The sequence below is a fragment of the Castor canadensis genome, chromosome 17 (genome assembly GCF_047511655.1).
Source record: "Castor canadensis chromosome 17, mCasCan1.hap1v2, whole genome shotgun sequence".
NCBI lineage: Eukaryota > Metazoa > Chordata > Mammalia > Rodentia > Castoridae > Castor > Castor canadensis.
This window is the reverse complement of record NC_133402.1, coordinates 52,927,203-52,953,335: the sequence shown is the minus strand read 5'-3', so window position 1 is coordinate 52,953,335 and position 26,133 is coordinate 52,927,203. Positions and strand designations below refer to the sequence as shown.

At 41.3% G+C, this 26,133-nt stretch overlaps 1 protein-coding gene across 13 annotated transcripts in view; it reads right to left on the bottom strand.

Moving 5' to 3' along the window:
- Positions 1–26,133, bottom strand: part of Nek11 (NIMA related kinase 11) — a 295,994-nt gene that overhangs the window by 33,993 nt on the left and 235,868 nt on the right. For 11 of the 13 annotated variants that reach the window (XM_074059137.1, XM_074059130.1, XM_074059127.1 and 8 more), the window contains one exon: positions 5,424–5,514. The exons of 1 other annotated variant lie outside the window; for it this stretch is intronic. In XM_074059137.1, the coding sequence (XP_073915238.1) occupies positions 5,424–5,514 (91 nt within the window). Of the gene's footprint in view, positions 1–5,423; positions 5,515–26,133 lie in introns of those variants that run through there. One more of the 13 variants, XR_012443113.1, reaches the window with a different exon arrangement.

The following is a 26,133-nucleotide window of genomic DNA, read 5'->3' as shown; positions in this document are numbered from 1 at the left end:
CATATGTTATTGGATCAATCAACAAAATTTAAATATGGACTGGTTGATATATTAAGGAACCGTATGATATGACATGAAATTTACTAAATTTAATCAAACTATTGTGGTTATATAAGAAGATGTCATGGGCTGTGGAGTGGCTCCAGTGGTAGAACCCCTGCCTAGCAAGTGTGAGAGGCCCTGAGTTCAAACCCCAGTACTTCCAAAAGAAAAAAAGATGTCCTAATTTTTAACAGCTACACACTTAAATATGACCCAGTAAGGTGTATACATTACACATGTGTATATACTGCATACATAGATTGTACAATGAGCTGAAATGTTAACAATTGGTAAATCTAGGTGAAATGTGTGTGTGCATCTGTTCATCATGCTCTTCTTACAACTTTCTTACAGACTTGACATTTTTTAAAATAATTTTTTAAATTAACATAGTTAACCTGATATAATCACTATCCTCAAACACACTCCTTGCCTTCTTTTTCCTTTCAATCCTGCCCCCAAAAAACCAACCATAACTCCTTAGACATGAGTACCAAATCTATTTGCCTCCTGTATGTATCACTTTTACATGTATTCAATCACTTACTCATCCCAACAGATCTGCAGGTATTCCCCAAGTGCTAGGGGTGCCACTGGTGGACTGTCAGTCCCGGTGGGCACTGGTATGGCTGAAAACAACATCTTTCTTAGCCACAATCCATTCCCAGCATGGCCTATACCCAGTGTCTGCTGGGCTTGGAAATTCAAAGGCTTGGCCCTAACATCCCCAATCAAGACCATCCAGCTTCAGTTCCCTTCAGAATCAGTAAAGTCCTCCACTGAAACCATGTAACAGCTTGACTTCTCCATGGCTAGTCTCCTTCCTTCTCTCTCCTTTTTACAGATGTTAGCTTCAAGAACATTCCCTCACAAACATTCTCTTACACAGTAACCTCCTTCTCTGAGTTAGCTTCCCAGGGATCTAATTGTGACAATATTAGCATCATTTTGCAGTCAAGAAAACTGAATCTTAGAAAATCTCTCACCAAAGGTCTCTTAGTGAAGCCAAGACACCAATTCCAAATGTGCTGACCTCCAGGTTCTCCTCCCTTCTCTCTCCCTCTCCAAATGATGTGTTATGTTGTTTAAACATTATAATCTCTCTGGGGAAAATATCATTGTTATTTTTGTATCCCAACAGTTGCTGCCCATGGCAGAGTGCACAGTGTATCACTGTGTTGGGAAGGAATAGCAAGATTCCCTCTCTCTGGCTGTGTTCTAAATCTGAGAAACTAAGGCAACACGACATACTCAAAAGATGCACAGTTCTGCAGCCTCAGTTTACTTTCTGTCTTTTCTAGAATGGGATGGGTCTTTATGACACAGATTGTAAGGAGACAACAAGTTACCAGGTTACTCTTCTAAAGGAACAGCATCATCTATGTGGGAGAAGCCCACACTGCATTGGTCCACAATAAAAAGTGGGCCAGAAAGTACATGGTCAGATTTCGTCAATGAGGAAGAAAACAACATACCTGGAAGAAAATCAGTAGAATGCACCTTGGTCAATTATTTTTAACTATTTAAAGCATTTGATAATATGCTAGGAAATAATGAACTCTTAGACAAAAGATATGATAGCATAACATTAACTTTTAAGGGTAAAGTAAGTGGGCCACTTTTCTTTAAAGATTATAAACTAGGGGATTAAGACATCATTATATGTTATCTCCTTCTGGCAAAGAGAGATGGAGGAAAAGATCCTTAAGTTTCAATTCTTGGAAATCACTTTGAACTATGTTGCTGTATGACCACCCCATGATAGGCAGGACTTGAAAACAAAAAGCATTTAAACATACTAATGGCTTTGGGTTTGGAAATAATTTTCAGCAATTTTTCTCCTTTGCTCTCCACCGATAGCCTGGATGATATTTATGATGTGTTACAAGGACAATATATATACAAATCAGCTAAAATAATTCTTGTCAAACTTCCCTTGCTGTTCATTCAGTATCAATTTAGGCAGTGGATTTAGAGGGAAATTTCTGAGTTAATATCTTCAGTAGGGGCTGGTAAAGTATCCATCTCACAGTTCAAATCTGTCTCAACACTTGATTTTTGTAATATTTGTCAGCTAAGATTTTTTTTTTTTGACTACTGTTGTTGTTTTGAGACAGAGTCGTGCTATGTAGCCCAGTCTAGCCTGAAACTCGCAATCTTCCTGCCTCAGCCTCCTGAGTGCCAGGATTACGGGCATGTGCCACTAAGCCCAGCTATTTTTGCATTTTTTAATGGTTGAGAAAAAGGGCTTGGAATACAGTACGCACAAGGCCTGGGTTTGCTCACCAGTACTGCAAAAAGAAAAAACTCAAAAAAAGAGTAAAATTTTTGCAATATCTGAAAATTATATGAAATGAACAATTCAGCCTCAAAATAATGTTTCAAAACACAGCCTTGTACATTTATTTACATATTACCCATAGCTACTTTGTGTTATAACAGCAGTTAAATAATTGTGTCAGAATCCATCAGCCTATAGACCTTAAAACCTTTCTTACTCATTCCTTAACTGGAAACGTTTGCCAGCTTCTGCTCTAGAGCCATGGATTATGCTGGAGAAGTTAGACAAGGCACCAAGTATCTCTTGCACAAGGTCTGAAATACGAGCTGTTATGGAGACTCTAGCCTCTCCCACTGAGTGTTGCTGTTCATCCACCATGGCATATGGGAAAGCAGAGCTGTATTTTTTTCATTTTTATTAGGATATATTCATTGCATAGGGGGCATTCATTATGACAATTCCAAATAGTCTTACATTGTATTGGTTAGATTGCCCCCACCATCTCTCCACTCCTATAATCCCCATTTAAAGCCCCACTTAAAGCACTTGCAAGAGGTTTCATCATTCTAATTTTATATATGTATATGAAGCACATCAACTGTATCCATCACCTTCATGTCTTCTATTCACCTTCCCTCCTCCCATAAGTACTCCTCCCCACACACTGTACCTATTTTACAGTCCTGTTATTCATTATTAATTCCAAAGTCAATTTTTCTGAGGGGTTTCTCAATGTACTGCCACTGTATGAGTTCAACCCCTTCCATTATTCTCCTTTACCCTTTCCCTCGCACCCCCTACTTTTCAACAGCTTTCAATATATGTCATTGTATCCTCTACCTACACAGATATAATGTATTTCTATATTGCTGACTATCATTTCAAGCTGTTTTTTGTGGAGCCCAATTGGAACATCATCTACTATGGTCTGAACATTTGTGTCCCCTCTAAAAGTCATGTTGAAACTTAATCCCCATTGCAATAAGAAATGGTGCTTTTTAGGAGTTGACTAGTTCATGGGGGGATTCCACCCTCATAAATGGATTCAGCAAGTTTATAAAATGGCTGAGGGAACTGGTTAGGCCCCTTTTACCACTCTGTCCCTATGCCATGTGAGGGCACACCATTCAAGGTGCCATCTTTGAAGCAGACACTGATTCCCCATCAGACACTGTGAGCTGCTACTATCTTGATTTTGGTCTTCTCAGTCTTCAAAATGGAGAACACATTTATATTATTTTCAAGTTAACCAATCTCAGGTATACTGGTATAGCAGAACAAAAGGACTAAGACAGGATTTGGAACCAAGAAATGGGGTGCTGCTCTAGCAAAAACCTAAAACTATGGATACAGCTTTGGAACTGGCTAATATGTCCAGGCTGAACTGTAAAGCATTATTCTAATGAGGCTTGGGAGAATAAGAAAGTTGCAGAAAGAACCTCAGCCTTTTTAGAGATTATACAAATGGTTGTGGACAGAATGCTGGCAGAAATATAGAGGTAATGACTATTCTGATGCAATCTCAGGAGGAAATAAGGAAATTATTACTAGAAACTGGAGGAACATCTATCCTTGTTATAAAGTGGCAAAAAAAATCTTGACTGAGTTTGTGTCCATGTCCAAGTTCATTTTGGAATGCAAAACTTGCCAGTGATGAACTCTGGCAAGTTCTGGCAGTGATGAAAGAAATCTCTAAGCAAAGTGTTGAGAGTGCTGCATGGGGTTCTCTTGGCTGCTTATAGTAACATGTGAGAGGGGAGAAATGCATTAAAGATAAAATTTGTAATCAAAAGGGAAGCAAAACTTCAAAGATTTGGAAAATTCTCAACCTGGCTATGTAAAGAATACAAAGTGTTTAGGAGAGAACACAGAGGGTATGATCAAATAAGTGTTTGGTAAATAGATTTGAATAGGTTTCTGGAAGTCAGACGCTATTCACCAAGACAATGAAAGAATGATCCCAAAGGCATTTTAGAGATCTTTGAGGCAACTACCCCATCAGAGGCCCAGAGTGCTGGGCTCATGTGGCTAGAAAGGAGGGGCTCAAGGCACTCCTGTCACCTTGGGGTTTACTGCTCAGCACTGCCTCAAGTCTTTGCTCCACACATTTGGGCATAGTACTCTGTGGCAACCCCAGCTGTGGCTGGAGTGGACCCAGGTGTAGCTTAGGCCACTGCTCTGGAAGCTGTAAACCTTGGTGGTACCTATGTGGCACCAACTCTGCATGTTCACAAAGTGCAAGAGCTTCTAGATTTTAAAGGATGCATCAGAGAGCCTGGGGGCACAGGCAGAGAATTGCTACAGGGGCAGGGTTGCCTCAGAGCCTCCACTAAGACAGTGACTAGTGGAATTATGGGAATAGAGCCTTCCCTGAGACCCCAGGTGTATAAAGCCATCAGCATGCAACTCCAGACTGGGAGAGCTCCAGGTATGAGAACCCAAACTGTGAGAGCTGCAGCATAGATCACCAAGCAAAGCTGTGGGATGCAGCTACCCAGAACCTTGGAGACTCAACTCCCACCCTGCTATGTCTGAAAGATAGAACACAGAGCGAAAGATGATTCTCAAGCCTTTAAGTTTACTTGTGTTTACCTTGTTGGTTTTTAAGACTGGTCCTTGAGACCAGTTACCCCTTTCTTCTTTCTCATTTTCCCCTTTTGGAGGGGGAAGGTCTATCCTATACCAGCTCCACCAGTGAATTTTGAAAGTGCATAAGTTCTTTAGCTTCATAGTCCCATAGCAGGAGAGGACTGAGTCACGTGGTCTCCTCCATCATGAACAGGATTAAGGCCCTTATAAAGGAGGCATCATGTGGTGTTCAGTCCCTTTGTCTTCCAATGTGTGAGGATGCAACAACAAGGCACCCTGGAAGACTGGAGAGAACCAGTCTTCACCAGACATGGAAATGGATGGTACCTTGATCTTGGACTTCCAAGCCCCCAGAATTGTAAGGAAAAAAATTTTTTTCATAAATTACCCAGTTTCAGGTATTTTGTCTGAACAGCCCAAAGGACTGTGATGGCTTCCCATGACCAGACAACACACTTGGTCAATATGTTCTAATACCACCCCTGCTGAAGCTGGGCAACATGCTACTTACTCTCGCATGTGTTTCACCTTGGTTCTGGCCATTGCACTGTTGAAAACTGTTGGTCCTGGGGACATGTCTGCAGCCATACTGGTCCTTGTGTCTGAAAATCAATGCATGGCTTTTAGTGACTTCATCAGCACTCCTGTAACCTCAAGACAACGTTCAAGAGCAATCAGAAAACAGAAACTGATCCACCTTTACCACGGATAATGCTGCATTAATAGAGATGAATACGATTATTACATGCACATTAAGGAAATTTATTCCAAATGATGGGGTTATTTACAGTTTCAATATGCACAAGGAATTCCAGGACCAAGCCACTCTCAAAAAGGAGAGGAGCTATTTTACGGTAGAAAACTAGAGAAAGAGATGTATCCATATGGATAAGCAAACCTTTTGGAGGGACCTTGGCCATTGTCTCTTGGCAGCTATGGATATTCACTTAAATGACTAGGAAATTTTTCTAATAAATCTAATTTTCCCTTTATCTTAATCTCAAACTTGACCATTAGCTTTTTTGTAATGGAAAGCAGAGTGTTGATCAGGGGTCGTCGTAGTCCTGAATTCAGGCAGAATGAAGTTGAAAGCCAAAGTTAAGTTCATGAGGCAAAAAGTTGTTAGTTAAAGCTGAGGTGTTTTAAAATCTGCTTCAACAGCTACATAGTTTTTTTTTTGTTTTGTTTTCTGAGAGACCTTGAAGTCCCTTTTAAAACATGTTGGGATCAAAACGAAAGAAATGGTCAATTGAAACACCACTACTTTTCATTAAGAAATCAAACCTGGCTCATTAGTGAGCGCTCAGTGTAAGCCATAGAGCTGGGCTTATGATTCAGCTCTGGTGCTCCTTTGCCTTGCTGGAGCTGGGGCAGAGTCACGCATTTCTTTACATCACCCATACTGCGCTTCCCACCTCACCAGTAAAATGTTCTGCACTCTAACATTCATTTATATCTTACATTCTGGCAGTTGCTATGTCGGAGAAGGGACCCATGCTGTGAAATCCTGCTTCTTTTCGGTGGATCTCATGTAACATGTGACTGTCTGACTTGAGAGCCAACCAAGGAAGCACAGGCCAGTCCTCATTTTACATATTAGTAAAGCTTCTTTCCCCTCATGTTTTTTATTTTACTTTTTAAATTTTTTATTCATTTATTCACATGTGCATACATTGTTTGGGCCATTTCTACCCCCGCCCCCCACCCCCACCCTCTCTCCCCAACACCCCTTGCTTCCAGGCAGAACCTGTTCTGCCTGTTTCTCCAATTTTGTTGAAGAGAAGATATAAGGAATAATGAGAGACAAAGCGTTTTGCTAGTTGAGATAACGATAGCTATACAGAGAGATTCCTAACATTGCTTTCAAGTACAACTGTGTTAATTCATCTCTACCCGACCTTTGCACTAGTTCCTAATCCCCTTCCCATATTGACCTCTGTTGCTTTAAGGTTTCTATATTAGCTCCTCTGCAGTGGGGACATCAATCCCTTTCATGTTTTGGGTTTCCTACCTATCCCCATTCCTCCCTTATGTGCTCTCCTCTTAGCATGTAACCCAAGTCCAACAACATTGCTGCATTTGCCCTAGATCTAAAGTACACATATGAGGGAGAACATAGATTTTTGGTCTTTTGGGCCAGGCTAACCTCACTCAGAATGATGTTCTCCAGTTCCATCCATTTACCAGCAAATGATAACATTTCATTCTTCTTCATGGCTGCATAAAATTCCATTGTGTATAAATACCACATTTTCTTAATCCATTCATCAGTGGTGGGGCATCTTGACTGTTTCCATAACTTGGCTATTGTGAATAGCACTGTAATAAACATGGGTGTGCAGGTGCCTCTGGAGTAACCTGTGTCACATTCTTTTGGGTATATCCCCAGGAGTGGGATTGCTGGATCATATGGCAGATCTATATTTCGATTTTTAAGAGGCCTCCAATTTTTTTCCCAGAGTGGTTGCACTAGTTTGCATTCCCACCAGCAGTGTAAGAGGGTTCCTTTTTCCCCACATCCTTACCAACACCTGTTGTTGGTGGTGTTTTTAATCATGGCTATTCTAACAGGGGTGAGAGGAATCTTAGTGTGGTTTTGATTTGCATTTCCTTTATGGCTAGAGATGGTGAGCATTTTTTCATGTGTTTTCGGACATTTGAATTTCTTCTTTGGAGAAAGTTCTGTTTAGTTCAGCTGCCCATTTCTTTATTGGTTCATTAATTTGGGAGAGTTTAGTTTTTGAGTTCCTTGTATATTCTGGTTATCAGTCTTTTGCCTGATGTATGGCTGGCAAATATTTTCTCCCACTCTGTGGGTGGTCTCTTCAGTTTAGAGACTATTTCTTTTGTTGTGCAGAAGCTTTTTAAGTTTATAAAGTCCCATTTGTCCATTCTTTCTCTTAGTTGCTGAGCTGCTGGAGTTCTACTGAGGAAGTCCTTGCCTATACTTATCACTTCCAGAGTATTCCCTGCTCCTTCCTGTACTAACTTCAGAGTTTCCAGCCTAATATTAAGGTCCTTGATCCATTTTGACTTGATACTAGTAGAAGGTGATAAACATGGATCCAGTTTCAGTACTTTGCAGATGGATAACAATTTTTCCAAGAAGAGGCTGTCTTTTCTCCATCACATATTTTTGGCACCTTTGTCAAAAATAAGGTGGGCATAGCTGTGTGGGTTCATATTCGGGTCCTCTATTCTGTTCCACTGGTCTTCATGTCTGTTTTTGTGCCAGTACCATGCTGTTTTTAATTGCTATGGCTCTGTAGAATAGTTTGAAGTTGGGTATTGTGATACCTCCAGCATTGCTCTTTTTGCTAAGTAAAATAGCCTTGGCTATTCGTGGTCTCTTGTGTTTTCAAATGAACTTTAGGGTGGAGTTTTCAATCTCTGTGATGAAAGTCATTGGGATTTTGATGGGAATTGCTTTAAACATGTTGATTTATGTTTCACATAAATCATCACACCATGATGAAGTAGTGTTGGATCTTGTTGAAGGCTTTTTCTGCATCTATTGAGATGATTAAGTGGTTTTTATCTTTGCTTCTATTATTGTGCTGTATTACACATATAGATTTGCATATGCTGAATCACCCCTGCATCCCTGGGATGAAGCCAACTTGGTCATGCTGAATCATCTTTCTGATGTGTTGTTGGATTCAGTTTGCCATTATTTTATTGAGGATTTTTGCATCGATGTTCATTAAGGAGATTGGCCTATAGTTCTCCTTTTTGGAGGTGTTTTTGTCTGATTTTGGGATGAGTGTAATATTGGCTTCATAAAATGAGTTAGGCAGTGTTCCTTCCTTTTCTGTTTTGTGGAACAGTTTAAGGAGGGTTGGTAATAGTTCTTTCTTAAAGGTCTGATAGAACTCAGCTGAGAATCCATTAGGTCCTGGACTTTTCTTTTCTAAAGCTGCTTCAATTTCATTTTCAGGTGATTAATATCCTCTTGGTTCAATTTTGGATAGCCTTAAGTATCTAGAAATGTGTCCATTTCTTCAAGATTTTCAAATTTATTAGAATATAGGTTCTCAAAGTAGTCTTTGATGAGTTCCTGGATTTCTGTGGTATTTGTTGTTATCTTCCCTTTTGCATTTCTGATATTACTGATTAGGGTTTTTTCTCTCGTCTTTTCAGTCAGGTTTGCCAGGGGTCTGTCAATCTTATTTATGTTTTCAAAGAACCATCCTTTTGTTTCATTAATTTCGGCCCTTATTTTTATTATTTCTCTCCTGCTTGTTTTGAGATTTGCTTGTTTTTGTTTTTCTAGGAGTTTGAGATGTAGCATTAGGTCATTGATTTGAGATCTTTCTGCCCTTTTAATATATGCACTCATGACTATAAACTTTCCTCTTAGGACTGCCTTTGCTGGGTCCCCTAGGTTCTGGTAGGTCATGTTTTCATTTTTATTAACTTCCAGGAACCTTTTAATTTCCTCTTTTATTTCATCAATGACCCATTGATCATTGAGCAATGTGTTGTTCAGCTTCCAATTCTTTGCATGTTTTCTACTGTTGTTTTTGTTGAGCTCTACTTTTAATGCATTGTGATCAGATATAATGCATGGGATTATTTCTATTTGCTTATATTTGCTGAGGCTTGTTTTGTGCCCTAAGATATGATCAATTTTGGAGAAAGTTCCGTGGGCTGCTGAGAAGAATGTGTATTGTGTAGAAGTTGGATGAAATATTCTGTAGACATCAGCTAGGTCCATTTGATCTATGGTGTGATTTAGCTCTAGAATTTCTTTATTGATTTTTTGTTTGGATGACCTATCTATTGGTGATAGGGGGGCATTAAAGTCTCCCACTTCCACTGTGTTGGGAGTCTATATATGCTTTTAGGTCCTTCAGAGTATGTTTGGTGAAACTGGGTGCATTGATGTTGGGTGCATATAGGTTGATAATTGTTATTTCCTTTTGGTGTATTTCCCCTTTTATTAGTATGGAGTGTCCTTCTTTTCCTTGTTTGATCAATGTAAGCTTGAAGTCTACTTTGTCCGACATAAGTATTGCTACTCCTGCATGTTTTTTTTGGGGGGGGGCACTGGATTGGTAAATCTTCTTCCAGCCTTTCACCCTAAGACAATGCTTGTTTCTGTTGATGGGATGGGTCTCCTGTAAGCAACAGATTGTTGGATCTTCCTTTTTAATCCAGTTTGCCGAATGGTGTCTTTTGATGGGGGAGTTAAGTCCATTAACATTCAGTGTTAGTATTGATAGGTATGTGGTGATTCCTGTAATTTAGTTGTTTTTGTTGTTTAAGGGTTTGGTTGTGTGCAGCTGAATCAGTGGTACTCTTTTCTTCTCCTGTGGTTTGGTACTGCCTGTCCTTTTGTTCGTGTTCATTTTCTGTATTCAGAATTCCTTGAAGAATCTTTTGTAGTGGTGGCTTGGTGGTCATATATTGTTTTAGTTTCTGCTTATCATGGAAGACTTTTATTGCTCCATCTATTTTGAAGAATAGTTTTGCTGGGTAGAATATCCTAGGGTTGAAGTTATTTTCATTCAGTGCCCGGAATACCTCACTCCATGCTTTTCTTGCTTTTAAGGTTTCCATTGAGAAATCTGCTGTGATTTTCATGGGTTTACCTTCATATGTTATTTTTTTTTTCTCTAACAAGCCTTCACTATTCTTTCTCTATTCTCTGTGTTGTTGTTTTAATGATAATATGTTGTGTGGTAGTTCTATTTTGGTCAATTCTCTTTGGTGTCCTGGAGGTTTCCTGTACCTGAATGGACACAGTTTTCTCTAGATTTGGGAAATTTTCTGTTATTATTCTGTTGAATATATTACAAATTCCTTTTGCTTGCACCTCTTCTCCTTCTTCAGTGCCCATGATTTGCAGGTTTGGTCTTTTGATGGAGTTCGTGAGTTCTGGCATATTGCTTTCACAGGTCTTGAGTTGTTTGACTTATAGCTCTTCAGTTTTTCCTTTAATTTCCATTTCATCTTCAAGTTCTGAGATTCTGTCTTCTGCCTGTTCTATCTGCTGGAGTGGCCTTGTGTTTTGTATTTCTGTTTCTTTTTTTTTTCTGAGGTTTTCTATATCAGGGATCACTTACTCTTTAATATTGTCAATTTTCATTCTTAATCCATTTATCTCTCTATGGTGTTCTCTGTTTCACTTTGGTGTTTATTTAGGGCTCCTGTGAGCTCATTTGTTTCTTTTTGTGTCTTCTCATATTCTTTATTTTTGGATATATATATTCTTGGAATTTCTTGAGTGCCTCTTGTATGTTTTTGTTGATCATGTCTAGTAACATCTCCATGAAATTCTCATTGATTACTTGCAGGATTTCTTCTTTCAGAATGTTCTTGTGGGCTTCATTGGGTTCCTTAGCATAGTTCATCTTTGTTTTGTTGGAGTCTGGAACTAGGTATCCATTTTCTTCATTTCCCTCTGAATCCTGTATTAATTTATTTTTTTGGGGGGGAGAATGGTTTCCACTCCTTTTTTGTCTTCTCATCACTCCACTTGGTGCTGTTTCTGTCTCTGGTCTGTGTATGATTTAGTATTAGCTAATTTACAATAGTAAAACTAACAAAACAAAGAAAGCAAGAGAAAAGGACAAAAAAAAAAAAAAAAAAAAAAAGAAAACCAAAGAAATCAACCAGGAGAAGTGGGGGACAAACAAACATGGAACAAAACAAACAAACACATAAAAATATTCCAGGTTCAGGAACAACAGAATTTCATTCCTAGTAGTTCTGGTGTTAGACACCTTCAGCATTTAGTCCCGGTGTTGGTATTTAAGCAGAAGCTCTGCCTTAGTCTCGCCAGGTGGTTGGGGAGACTTACCAGTTTTATTATTCCCATCTTTCAGTGGCAGCTTCTTAGTCAACTCCTCCCTCAGTGAGGTGTGGCTTGTCCTCAGGTTCCAGAGATCAGCTCTGTGGTTCACCAGCAGTCCTTCTTTTGCCTTGCCCCCTTCCTCTGGAGCAAGGTCAGTGTTCCATCAGCTGGCCCCCTGCTGTCAGCGTGTTGTGATGGTTTGCTGATTGTTTTTCAATTTTGCAATGTCATTTGACTTTGGATGTTGCTTATGCTCAGGAGATGAGCTTTGTGGACCGCTATGTGCCCCATTTCAAGCAGTGACTTATCACCTGCCCTCTGTTGGCCTGTCTGACTTTCCAGTCTTTGTTTACTGAAAGTTCATGTGGAGATCAGCTCCTTGCTTCTCCCCCTTTCTCGGGTGCACTCAGAGCACCCTGCCTCCTCTGCTGCATGGTCCTTTTCAGTTCCTTATTACTCCGGTTTTTTGGGGAGAGGGCTGGGGGGGTCAGTCTGTCCAGGGGGCTATGCTGGTTTATCCCAGAGGAAGCTGTGGGAATACCGCGTGCCACTTATTTGCTCACCTTTTGGTCTGCTGTATGTCTCCCAAGCAGGTTTGGAGCTGGCGTCTGGTGGTGCAGGAGCCCTCCTGTTTTCTCAGTGTAACATGGCACTGAGAAGCTTTGTATGGGCCGGGGATTCAGGTTGTTGAAGCCCTGATTCCTCTTGGTGCTTTTTTCTCCTGCCAAGTGCGGCTCCAGCATCGCAGCAAAATTTTTGATTTATGGAGCTCACGCTGTCTGCTTCTGCATTCTAGTCATCATCTTGGATCCATTGCTCAGGTCACTGCACTGTGTTCATGGTAGCTGGCTTGCCAGAAGACCACATCTGCTGAAGTCAAGGTGCTGGCCAAGGTTATCGGTTCTAAGATTCCAAGCCCTCTTCTGTCTTACTGGTAGCACTAACTTCTCTGTTAGTAGAATTCAGTTCCTTGCTGTTGTAGCATTAGAGGAGTCCTGGGGTTCTTTCTCTCCCCTCATGTTTTTTAAATGAAGAAGTTAAATGCCAATTCTAATATTTCTCACATACACCCTCCTTTTGCATGTGCCCCACTTTGAAGTTCTTGTTCATATAGATATTGTTCAGATGAATATTATCCTGCTTCACTTTGTATAACTCTCTGATCTTTCCTCAGGCTACATCCCTAGGTACAAAATGACTGGCACTACAGGAATGAACTTGGAATACAGCCCATTAAAATTACTTAAATAACCAACCTGTCCTTCGCAGCAAATGACCAGCTATGCCTCCAGTTAAAGACAGGTGCTAATGGCTGATTGCTCCCCTCTCTCATTTCTGGAGACCACGTCTTCCATTTCTGGAGAGAAAACCCACCTCTGCCCTCATTGCCACTGGACAGCAGCTTCATGTCAGCTCCCACCTTCCCACTTTTTCCCCAGGGAAAGGTTGGGATAAGGAGGAAAAAGGCTGGGGTCCACTTCATATTCATGTAGGTTGGTTTTTACAATCATCTTGCTTTGAACCTTGACATGCCAGGTCAAATAATCCACATGTGAGCTCAAAAACTGGTTCTGCCAAGAACAAAAGTAAAAGAGAGGGGGCGGGGGAAAGGAGGGAGAAATGACCCACACATTGTATGCACATATGAATAAAAGAAATAATAATAAAAAAAGAACAAAAGTAAATGCTGCTTTCCCATGTCTTCCAGAGAGAACTGGCTCGTCCTAGAGGTTTATTCAAATAAAGGTCAAAGCACTTTCCAGGAGAGCTTCAGGTTATTAGCTAACCACTGCTCCATCAATGAGGCTGTCAGCATTTCTGGGAAAGATGCTATACCTTCAGCCTGAGGATGGAAAATAGGGCTAATATAATTCCAAGCCACAAAGCTGGTAGAGCTTGGTGCTCAGTGTTTCTCATTGGCCACCTTTTTGTCCTTTCCATCCCATCTTCTAACAGAAATAGTGGTTGTTTTATGTCACAGAAAAGGACAACAGATTTAACAACCATGACAAAACAACTGGGGCTAGAATGACAGGCAAAGAACCAGTCATTGAATCTCAGCGTGTTCTAGATGTTAGCTTCCCAAACTTCAGTGTGATATGAATCACCCAGAGATCTTGTTAAAAGCAGATTCTAATTCAGTAGGTCTGGATGGGGATGGGGATTCTGTATTTCTAATAAACCTCCAGGTGATGCCAATGCTATGGGTCCCAGGACACCATTCAGAGTAGCAAGGCTCTTAGGCCAGCTATATGGTTTGTGTGGTCCAGTGAAAAATGGCAATTCAGGGACCCTTGTTCAGAAATCAAGAGAAAGCTTAGGGTTTTTTTTTTTTTTTTCTGCAAATCTCTGGATAGGCAGGTCATGTTGTTTTCTACCAAATATTTTATGCCACTCTCCTTCAGGAACTAAGAATGACACTCTCAAGGGAATGCAGACATTCGCAGTGGCCTGGAGTCCCACCTGATCCCAGCTTGCAGCCCTTTCTAAAGATGCAGACGGCAGTCATCACAGGGCTGGGTTTGGAGCGTGGGTGGTAGAGGGCCCTTTTCAGGAAGGTGGCCACAGGTAAGACAGCACATGAATGAGGATTTAAGACCCTGGCATATGTTCCACTGTCCCATAAGATTTCACTCACAAAATACAAATTCAAAGATAAGATTTCATTAAGCCCCAAGTACAAGACTCTCTCCTACACCTAGGGTCCCGTGTAACTGCACAGCCACATACCCATAGCCCTGGTTTCAGAGTTCTGCTTTATTAAGCGTTTTGTTAAAGACAGATGTATCCTGGCCAGACAATGGTGGTACATACTTGTAATCCTGGCCACTTGGAAAGTGGAGTTAGTAAGTGGATCGAGGTCTGAGGCCAGCCTGGGACTCTATCTGAAAAAAAAAAAACCTAAAAACCAAAGGACTTGGACATGGCTCAGGGAATAGAGTGCTTGCTTTGCAAGTGGGAGGCCCTGGGTTCAAAGGAGAAATCCTTAATCTCCAAGTTTATTTTATTGAATTGATTTTCTCTTTACTAATTTCAAGAAAATGTTCAGGCATTTGAAAAATAGAATACATGTGTGAGATGTACACAATGTTAGCAGCATTTGTGATTTCAAGAATTTTTAACTGAACCCCTCCCTCCTCCCAAAGATACTGGAGCCACTGACTAAGTATAACCATCTCTTTTTTTTTTTTTTTGTAGAAGATTTTTTTTTTCATTTTTCTTTTATTATTCATATGTGCATACAAGGCTTGGGTCATTTCTTCCCCCTGCCCCCACCCCCTCCCTTACCACCCACTCCCCCCCTCCCTCCCCCCCCTCAATACCCAGCAGAAACTATTTTGCCCTTATTTCTAATTTTGTTGTAGAGAGAGTATAAGCAATAATAGGAAGGAACAAGGGTTTTTGCTGGTTGAGATAAGGATAGCTATACAGGGCATTGATTCACATTGATTTCCTGTGTGTGGGTGTTACCTTCTAGGTTAATTCTTTTTGATCTAACCTTTTCTCTAGTACCTGTTCCCCTTTTCCTATTGGCCTCAGTTGTTTTAAGGTATCTGCTTTAGTTTCTCTGTGTTAAGGGCAACAAATGCTAGCTAGTTTTTTAGGTGTCTTACCTATTCTCACCCCTTCAAGTATAACCATCTCATTTCTACTTTTCACTGGCCTTTTCTTTGGCTTCACCTCCATCATTTCTCTAAAGAGCAGTGGGTCCTGATATGAAGCACTGCTTGAACAGCACTTTGTTCCTTTCAGTTTCCAACACTGAAGACTATCCACCAAACACAGTTTTTACAGAGATTTGTTTTAAATGGATACATGCAGATTCAAGGGAGGTAAAATTTGGAAAAAAGCTCTGACCACTCTACTCTGCCACTTGTAGCTTTCTTCTACACTCCCTTCTCGGGCTGTTGCTCCTTAGAAGTGGAAGATGTCCACACTAGTACCAGGAGGTAACTTTTGCCACACTGTTGGAGCAGAAGAGACTGTTGTTCTGCTCACAACTCAAACATGGATGGGTGTCAAAACTTGGGCTTCAAACATTCCAAAAGAAGGTAGTGATAGGAAGTGGAACATGGACCAGTTTGAGCATTTGCTTCCATTTCCCCATCCCATAATTCCCTTCACCAGAACAAATGGGAATTTTTCTTAAAAATAAAAGAATAGAAACATGTCAAAAATGATGTTCCCACTGAGCTTCCTATAAACAACTCCTATCTTACCATTTGTGTCATTCTTCCTGGGTTCCAACCTCCTCAATTACTACCTGCATTCCCTCTGGTCACTGTCCTAGTCTGCTCCATACTGCTTGGTTCCCTTTCCTTGGTCCCATCCTTCATCTGTTCATCCCCACTTTCCATTCTGTATTCCTCAAAAGTGTGAGTTGTATTTCAATGGTTAGATCGACTGTGTTTTTCCAACTTGATATCAAGATCAACTCATTCTGATTCATCGTAACATAACAAAAACAAGCATCACCACATCAACAATAACAATGGTTAAGCCAGACATGTGCTAAACATCTTACCTGTACCTTCCCCTGGAAGTTCCTGTGAAATAGGAACATTTTTCAATGAAGAAAGTGAGCTATTGCGACAGTAAGAAAATTTCTCAAGGTCATAAAACTGATATATTACATACCTGGAACTTGAAACCAGGTTTTGTTTTATTCCACAGTTCTAGATGTTGGCTACTGCTCTGTGCTTCCCTGCTAAGGGCACTCAGTGAAGGAGCTGGCTGTTGGTTGAGATGCTACTCAGCACATTTTGCCTTAATGCTCTTCACAGTCAATGTCAATCTTTTGTTCCACTCCCTTACTCTTTCCAACTAGTCAGAAAGCTCTTTCAGTACATATTATGTCCCATTCATCTTTTTAAAAAATTTTAAATCAAGTTTAAGTTTGCAATTCAGCAGCATTAATTGCATTTACGATACTGTACAACCATCACTACTATTTCCAGAACAGTTTTCATCATCCAAAACAGAAACTCCATGACTTTTAGATGATAATCCCTCATCACCTCCACCACCCAGCCCCGGCAGCCTCTTGGACACTTTCTGTCTGTATGAATTTGACCATTCCAAGTACCTCATATAAGTGGAGTCATATAATACGTGTCCTTTTATGTCTGACTTATCTCAATTGCATTTTGTAGCATGTATCAAAACTTCCTTCTGATTGGTGAATAAGATTCTATCGTATGTGAATAATACATTGCTTATCTATTCATCTGTCAAAGGATACCTGGGATATCTCCACCTTTTGGCTATTATGAATAATTCTGCAATAAATGTTGGCATACGAATATCTTGAGTGCCTGCTTTCTGCCTTTTGGGTATATAACTAGGAGTGAAACTTCTGGGCCACATGGCAATTCTGTTTACCATAATGGGGAAACCACCAAAATGTTCTGCACGGTGGCTGTACATTTTCTTTTCCCATTGCCAATGCACGAAGGCACTCCACATTCATGCCAATGTTGTCGTTTCCCTGTTTATTTTGTTTGTTTTAATAGCTATCCCAGGGTCTATCATATGAAGGTGGTATCTTCTTGTGGTTTTGGATTTCATTTTCTTGATGTTGAGCCTCTTCATGTAGGTATTGGCCATTCGTATATTTTCTTTGGAGAAATGTCTACTCAAGTCCTTTGCCTATTTTTAAATTGAGCTGTTCATCTTTTTGTTATTGAGTTACAGGAGTTCTTTTTTATATTCTGGGTATCAAACTCTTGTGATATAGAATCATAAATATTTTCCCCCATGTTCATCTTTGTATCTCCAAAGTTCAGTTCAGCACAAAGTATTTACTTGGTTAACTTTATTACTTAGTATTTATTTGTTTTGATGCTATTGAAAATGGAATTTTCCTTGTTTTAAATATTTGCTGCTAGTATATAGAAATATGATTGATTTTTTTCATTCTTTTCTTTTTTATTTCAAATTTATTTTTTTATTATTTTTTTTTTCTGGCCAAGAGATTCTTTATTGCTGGGTGGAAGAGGGAGACAGCAGAGAGAGCCAAGAGAGAGAGGGAGAGAGGGGCAGGGGCTTAAATACCCCTCAGTGGGACTCAGCATGATTTGATTGGTTAGGATCTTATGGTTCATGCTGATTGGAGGTTGGGGCAGAAGGAGGATTCAAGCTAGACTTGAGGCAGGACTGTGACCCTGGGAGGCAGGACCGTGACCCTGGAAAACAGAAGCTTAAGGGTGCAGTAAGAACTGAAACCTATCGGCGCCATTATTGCCAACATTCCTCCCTTTTTTGTTTGTTAAGGAAGCGGGGTGTTGTGTTCACTGTGGCTTCTTCGAGCTGGCAAGGGGCAGTGTAGGGGAAGGGAGGGTTAGTTGGCAAACAACGTTGGGGTGGTGACCCTCATGATGGCGTACACCCAGGCTCCACAAATGAAGATTTCCTCTTCCCTGAAGTTGATGAAGGTCCCTTATAGCCATAGGTCATAAAGAGTCTCGAGCCAATCCTCTGACCTCTGCATGGTGGGTATCAGCCAACTATCCTCGCGTTTTGGAGAGGTTGGTATCCCTGTGTCTCTAGGTTGCTCCCATTGATTGGTACTGGCAGGCTTTCAGGAAACGAAACCTCCATTCTCCGGTCACCGAATAAAGCATGAGCTCTCTCAGAGCTGGAATCGCCTTGAGGTCAGAAGTGGCAAGGAGTGGCTTGCTTAACTCCGTGACAGGGAAAGTTTTTCAGGAAGATAGGAAGAGGTAGGTATGGTCTGTTTACGTGGGGAAGGAGGAGGTTTGGAGAGGAATTGGCTGATTTAGAAACTGGTTTACAGGCTGATAGAATCTGCGCAGGGAAACAGAAAGTACAGAGGGAGGGTTTGAAGTCAGAGAGCTCGATTTAGACGGAGGTATGAAAAGGCTTGGACATAATGGAATCTCTCCCCATTGTCCCGATCGCTCACAGTAGTTGTATGTCCCATAAAAGGTTGGGATTTAAAGACCCAAAAAGGAGCCAGTGATTTTGGTTGTCTAAAGGATAAGTTGGCCAGATTTGAGTGCAAAAGTGGATTAAATTTTTGGTTTTACGTCTGGGGTCAAACCCAAGGTGTCTAAATTATTGAGGAGGCATCTCAATGGGGAGTCAGATGGCAAAGAGGATGTAGAGGCACCCATTGTGTGGGACCTGGTCCCCTAATGGGAGAGGAAGATATTATGTACTGTGGAGTGTCCCTGCGCAGCACAAATACCTGATGACAACACAACGCCCACGAAAATCAATTGTCATTGAGTTCTCGTGGCATGCTGGGCCGAATGGCCGAGGGCTATGGGTCACCTGGGCCCAGGCTTTTTGACGAGGGGTCTCTGAGACCCACGACAAAATGGATCCAAGCCTGACAACTGAGGGAATCCTTCTGCCACTTGAGCCACCCAGAGATAGCCAAACGGGGAGTGTTTGAAAACCCTGGAGACACTGAAGGGAGAGACTGCAAGGAGAGCCCGAGAAGGGTATGTGGACTCACCAAAGAATGTCCGGTGTTGGATGCAAGCAGGGTGATTGGGAGGATGAGTCCTGGCCAGTCATGTCCTCAGGGTGGTCGTGGGGTGAGTTGGAATCGGGGTCCCACTAGGATTAGTGGGGAAACCCACCCCAAGTCATGGCACCAAATGTAAGGAAGTATAGGCCCCAAAATGACCACGTGGAGAGGAGTGATCTGGCCAAGAGATTCTTTATTGCCAGGTGGGAGAGGGAGAGAGCAGAGAGAGCCAAGAGCTTATTATTGTTATGCTGGGGGTACATTGGGACATTTACAAAAGTTATTGCAATATATCAAATACATCATAGTTGGTTTCACCTCTCCATCATTCTCCCTCACTCCCCCTCCCTCATTTACAATTGATTTTTACATATTGATTTTGTATCCTGCAGCCTGTTGGATTTATTAGTCCTAATACTTTTTGAAAATTTTAAGGATATTCTCAAATAGAGATTATTCTACTTCCTACTTTATTTTCCTTGCCTAATCTCCCTGGCTAGAACCTCTTACATAGTGTTAAAACAGAAGTGGCAAGGGAAGATATTCTTTTCTCACTTCTGATCTGCAGGGAAAGCATTCATAGACCATTAATGTATGAATAAGCTGGGAGTTTTTTTCATACATGCCCTTTTCCAGGTTTAGGAAACTCCTTTCCATTCCTTGTTTGTTGAGTGTTGAGTTTGAACAGGTGTTATATTTTATAAATGCCCCTTCTGCATTTATTGAAATCATCAGTTATCTTATTCTAGAATATTATAATAGTTGATTTCCTTATGTTGAACACCCCTTTATTCCTGGAATAAATCTCACTTGATCAGCATAATTCTTTTTGTTTCTAGGTTTGCTTTGCTAGTATTTTGTTGAGAATTTTAACATACACATTTATAACAGATATTGGCCTGCAGTTCTTTTTTTTTCTTGTGATGTCTCTGCCTGGTTTTGGTATTAGGAAATAATGTTGGTCTTACAAAAGGAGTTGGGAAGTGTTTCCCATGCTCTGTCTTTTTTTCAGAAGAGGCTTTGAAAAGTTGGTATTAATTCTTCTTTGGACATTTGGTAGAATTCCCTCAGTAAGTCCATCGAGGTCTGGGCCTTCCTATGTCAGAGACTTTTAGGTTATGAATCTAATCACTACTCACCAGAAGCCTCTTCAGATTTTCTGTTTCCTCTTTGGTCAATTTCACTACTTTTGTCTTTCTAGAAAAGCATTCATTTCTTCTGAGTTATCTGATGTATTGGGATGCTGTTGTTCACAGTATAGCCGGCAATTCTTTTTATCTTTTTTAAAGCTACTAGTAATCCCTCCTTTATATTCTTGCCTTATTCCTTTGAGTCTTCTCTATTTTTTTCTTGGCCAGTACAGCTAAAACTTGTTAATTTTGTTGATCTTCCTCAAAGAATCAATTTTTGTTGCATTGATGTCCTCCATTATTCTTCTGTTTGTTTCATTCTAGTCTTTATTACTTCCTCCCTTCTGCTTGCTTTGGGCTTCATTTACTCATTTTTTTTTTTTTTTTTTAGTTTTTAAGGTATATACTTTATATGCTCAATGAGTAAGAGTTAAAATCAAAGGTAATGTCAATCACAGCTGTGATCTTCAACCCATAAAAGGTTGTGCTATCAAAGGATATCTAGATGCCGGAGGTACTACTGTAAAAAACACACACATGCACACACACACACACAAAATACTGTGTGAGAATACACAGAAGTCTATGGAAGAAGCACTGTCCCTTGGAGACCATAGTGGCTTTTGTAGTTTTACTCTGTCACAGGGCCCTTAGGACACCTCCCTGACCTTTAGATTCCTAATTTTATATTTAATGGTTTCATTACACTGATAGTCTTCCCTCAATTCTAACATTCTGTTGCATAAGACAAATGTGTGAGGTATAGAGTTTACTAGGAAGAGAGTATCTATAAAACAAAGACAAAGAACAACCAACGAGACCAAACACTAAGAAGCAAATTGATGGAACCAACAGCAAATGCCAGAAGCATTACATAATGTCAGGCAATCATCCCAAACTCTCTCTTCCCACCTGTGACATGTAGAAGGGTGAGGGTTATAATCCTTGGCACTACCCATGGAGATGTTTTGACAATGACATGAAAGCAAACTGATATGAAGAGGCACTGAGCAACTGGAAGCTGTTTCTTGAGAATGCACAGTGCAACTCACAATGATAATATTGTCAGGATTCCTCCCACTTCAACAGCAGAGCTGCTTTCCCTGTAGGAGTGACAGCTTGATAATTCTGACTTTTTATTTTTTTCAGAAGAGAAATAGATTCTTCTCTTCTTTCCTCCAAATTCCTTCTGAAATTTCCTTTTACTCATTTCAGTTGCCAGACAAATGACCTTGTTCAGACTGGAAGCCTGTGCTTGCCCTCTGTGCTAAACATCCTGCCACGTGGGTAATAAAGAGCTGATGCAGGACCGCAGCAGGGGGATTTGGCAAAGGAGATCTCACTGAAGCACCTGGGACAATGCTTACTCAGGAATCCTCACAGACACTGTCCTTGGTGCACTGGTCTTATAGACTGCTTCTTACCAAAGCATTTTAACCCCCTCCTCTCCCTCAATTTCCCCAGGCACTGCACTCACAAATAGAAGTTGGCTGGACAAGTACCATTCTTTGCTCAACTCTTGCAAAAGTGAGTCCTTGTGGCCCATGTCTTTCCTCCTGTTCCTTGGAATGGGACATGATGGAAGATTCACCTAGACCAGGGGTCAGCAAAAGTTTTCTGAAAAGGGACAATTTTTCAGATTTTACAGGTGATATAATCTCTGTTGCAACTACTCATAGGTGCAAGGTAAAGGAAAGAGAGAACATGGCTATATTCTAGGAAAACTTCACTTACAAAAAGCTGGATTTGGCCTGAAAGCCATAGTTTGTTGACTGGAAACCCCTCTGTCTCAGTGGTAATCACCATGGTTCTGAGCTGAAGACAACCACAGAGCTCCTCAAGACAAATTCCTTCATTTTACAGAAAGGGAGAGAGGCCAAGAGAGGCTGTATGACTTGTCCAAGGTCACAATGCCAGAAGAAGAAGGGTCAGAGGCAGGACTAGAACCATGGTTTACTGAAACCCAAGTGAGTGCCCTTCCCCCACAGAAATGCCATACCCACATAAGGATTTTCATGTTCTGGTTTCGCAAAATTAAATCATCAAACAAACTCTTCCTTCAAAAGGCTGAAATTTGGGGAAAATATTACATGTGCTGTCCTGTTTCTCTGCCTTTCCGATTCCAACCCCATGGCTTACTGGAAAGGCTGTGGGTCAGCAGAGTATTGTGAAACCATCCTATTTCACTGAGAGGATCAGCTGATTCAACCTTGTGAAGAACTTTTTTGGAGAGTCTCAAGTAGTGACAGAGAACATCAAGATGCTAACAAAACTGCCTAAAATCTGCAGAGCAGGAAGGTTCTTATCTTTACTACATTGCCCCAACACCCCAGGGAGGGAGATTCAAGATCCCGATCCCCTTTGCAAGAACTACCTCACCCACCATCACAGCCTTCCACACGGCCCACATTTAATGAATGGTTAAGGCAGAGGCAGAAGCCTGAACATTTTGGTCTATGTGGACAACTGTGTAAGTCCAAGCTCCCTGTGGATTTGGCTAAAGCTTCTTCTCTAGCTTGCATCACTGCTAAGCTTCTCTCTCTGCCTCATCCTGCATCCTTGCCCTTTTGCCCGGGGATCAATCCCAGGGGCACGCCTGTACAAACTATCTTCCTGCTCAACTTTGTGTCAAAGGCTGCTTCCTGAAGAAGCCAGCCTCCAAAACACAGCTTCTAGGGTCAGAAGGGGTGGGGTTGGAGTATGAAGATGGCCCTCTTGGCTCCTTAGACCAGCTGAGTACCTGAAAAGAGCAATGGTAGGGGTGCTGTTGTGCCCATTTCTCCACCCCTGTCCATCCCTGGCTCTGTCAGAGAATTATGTTTATTGGCACAGGGCACCACATAAGGAAGTTGTTGTCAACCCTGTAGGAAAGGCTGTGTCAAAGCCAAGCCACAATAAGAATCTGGGGGAAAGAAAGCTATTGGGAGGAAAGAGAAGATGATGACCCAAAGAGGACTTCTTGGGCCTTCCAGGAGGGAGGGAGCTGGGGCGCATTAGGGTGAGTATGGGAGCTGTCTGGGAGGATTTGGTTTTGAGTCCTGACTCTGATGTCTGTTTGATGACTTGGTTTCTTCATGTATACAAAAAGCCTATCTTCTATGGCATTATATTTTATTATATTATACTATATTATATTACACCATTGGTAAAGGCTCAAGGCAAATTTACACTGCCTCCTTCACCCTAGGACCCCTACCACATAGAGCATTTCTTGATAACAAATAGCACCCTGCTGTCCACACCAATATTAAATAGTTGGGGAAAGTGGGTTGGCCTGGAAAAGTAAGCTCCCCTACCATCTCCTAGGGGAGGTGACAAATACCAGAAGACAGGAAATAAGCAAACTGTCTATTTTGCTACTTTTCCCACTACAAATATTCAACTGAATTTTCTAGAAGATTAAAAACAAAAATAGATCAGGTGTTTGAAAGTTTTCATTTCCTTTTGAATATACCAGGAGAGACCTCAAGAGCAGCACATATTAATAAAAAGAAGAAAGGAAGTGTCTGTTTTGGATTGACATGCAGCAATTAAATGTGGGTAGGGTTAAGAAGACAGCATGGAAGCCAGACCCTGACTTTTCCACTTTTCCTCTCCCCATGGAGACAGCAGCCAGTGTTTGGGGGGTTTAGTTAGTCCAGTCTGCTGATGAGGATAATCTTAGCTTTAAAAACAAAGCCTGCTCTTCTGTAGCATTAGGCTGGGACGGCTTCAAAACGAAAATGCATAAGTATGTAAGTTCTTCCCTCTCTTTTACTTAAAAAGAATCACATAAATCATTCTAATTCACTTCAGATGAATTAGAGACCACAGAAAAGGTTAAACCATTATATACACTTGGGTATTTCCCGGTCTTGTGTGTGTGTGTGTGTGTGTGTGTGTGTGTGTGTGTGTGTGTGTGTGTGTGTGTATCAATCAATATATGTTCATTAGTTTATAGCACCTCTCATGACAATGGATTTGTAGTTACACCATCATTTTTAATGACCCGTAAAGAATCTGGGCTCTGGAAGATGCGCCAGCCCTGCAGCTAAGCACTTACTGTGATCCAGTTTTTCACGATTATAGATAACACTACACATAGCTAACTCTGAGTGTTTCCTTCAGATACATTCCTAGACATAGATTTGCTGGGCCAAAATATTTTGTTCTTTCAGGTTACTATAAAACTTAACAGTTGCAAGAGAATCTTTTTCTAGGTTGTAAATAACACTACTTGATGGGGCCATAGGTGTTAAAATTTGAATGTGAAACACTTTTGCTAAAAACTTGGTTCCATTTATTAAAATTTACCTGAAAGAAGCACACCTTAGCTGGCGGTGAGACGCTTCTTTGACTTCCTTCCCAGTGGTGCTCAGTGTGGTTGGGACCAGCATCCCCAACCCCAGCTAGGGCCAGCTAGGAATGCGGACCTCGGGCTCTGCCCCAAACCCTCTGAAGCAGCACCTCTGGGGGTTAGGGTCAGCCACCCATCCAGTGCGTATGATGCTCTCCATAGTTCAAGAACCACTGGCTTGGCCCATTCCATCCACCCATTCACCTGGGTGTTCACTGAGTCCTGCCTGAGTTCTTGTCATTTGGTCTAGAGGCAGCAACACTCCTATGAATCTGGGAGTTCCTTACAAACATGAATGGTGTGTGACATTCCTTTTTGTATCCACACATGATCTTGTGCCAGGAAGTGACTGATATGCACTTCATAATTAAATGTTTTGCAGGTGAATGCAGTTTTAGTCACATTTCTAACTTTTCATATAAATAACTTAATAGTACTTTTAAGTAACTTCGTAAAAATTCTTCTACTGCTTGAACCAAAAGTAACCTCGAGGAAGAAGCAACTGGCCAGGTGTAGTAATCCCAGCTACTCAGAAGGTGGGAGGATCGCGGTTTGAGGCCAGCCTAGGCAAAGAGTTAATGAGATCCCATCTCAACCACCTAGCCAGGTTTGTTGGCTCACAACTATAGCCCCAATTTCATAGGTGGCTGTAGGTAGGAGAACTGTATTCCAAGGCCAGTGTAGGTAAAAACATAAGACTTTGTCCCAAAACATAACTAAAGCAAAAAATAAATTAAAAAAAGACTGATGGCATAGCTCAAGTAATAGAGAACTGACTACCTAGTGCAAGACCCTCAGTTCAAACACCTGTACTGCAAAAACATAGAAAATAAAAAGCAGTTGGTCAGGTGGCAGCCTTAAAGTTCAGATGGCTAGGTTAATCTGCTCACTTGTGAGGGCCCAGTTGCAGCCTCAGCACCCAGGCAGGCCTCTGTGCTGCATCCAGTGAGACCACCCCGGAGCACTGAGCTGCTTCCAGGGCCCAGGTGAACGCCAGGTGGTCTCTGTCCCCACCACCTCTCCCCAGCTGAATGGGATAGGACCCCAGTCTCAGCTGAGCACTGAGGGAGGCAGACCTGGGGTCATGGTTTTGTTCTGCAAGCAGGCACTCCACACACTCCACCACCAGCTCCACTACTGTGTCCTCTATTCAGGTGAGACCACTGGGCAAGTTCCCACTTCTTAGTGCAGTGTGGATCCTGACAACTGCTACATGAAGCACGTGCTCCCTCTACAGTCAGTAGCACAGATTAAAAAAAAAAACTTCTTGCCACATCTGCTCAGCTTCTGTGAAAGCCCAATGTGTCCATAAGACGCTGCCAGAGTATTTCTCCTCCTCCCACCTGCTCTAGGCATTTTTAAGTTCTAACCCTTTACAATAAGAAAGCTCGTAACTATAGTAAATACTTGTTATTTTTTGTTTCACGTTCTCCCCTAACCAAAGCTTAGGACAGAAGA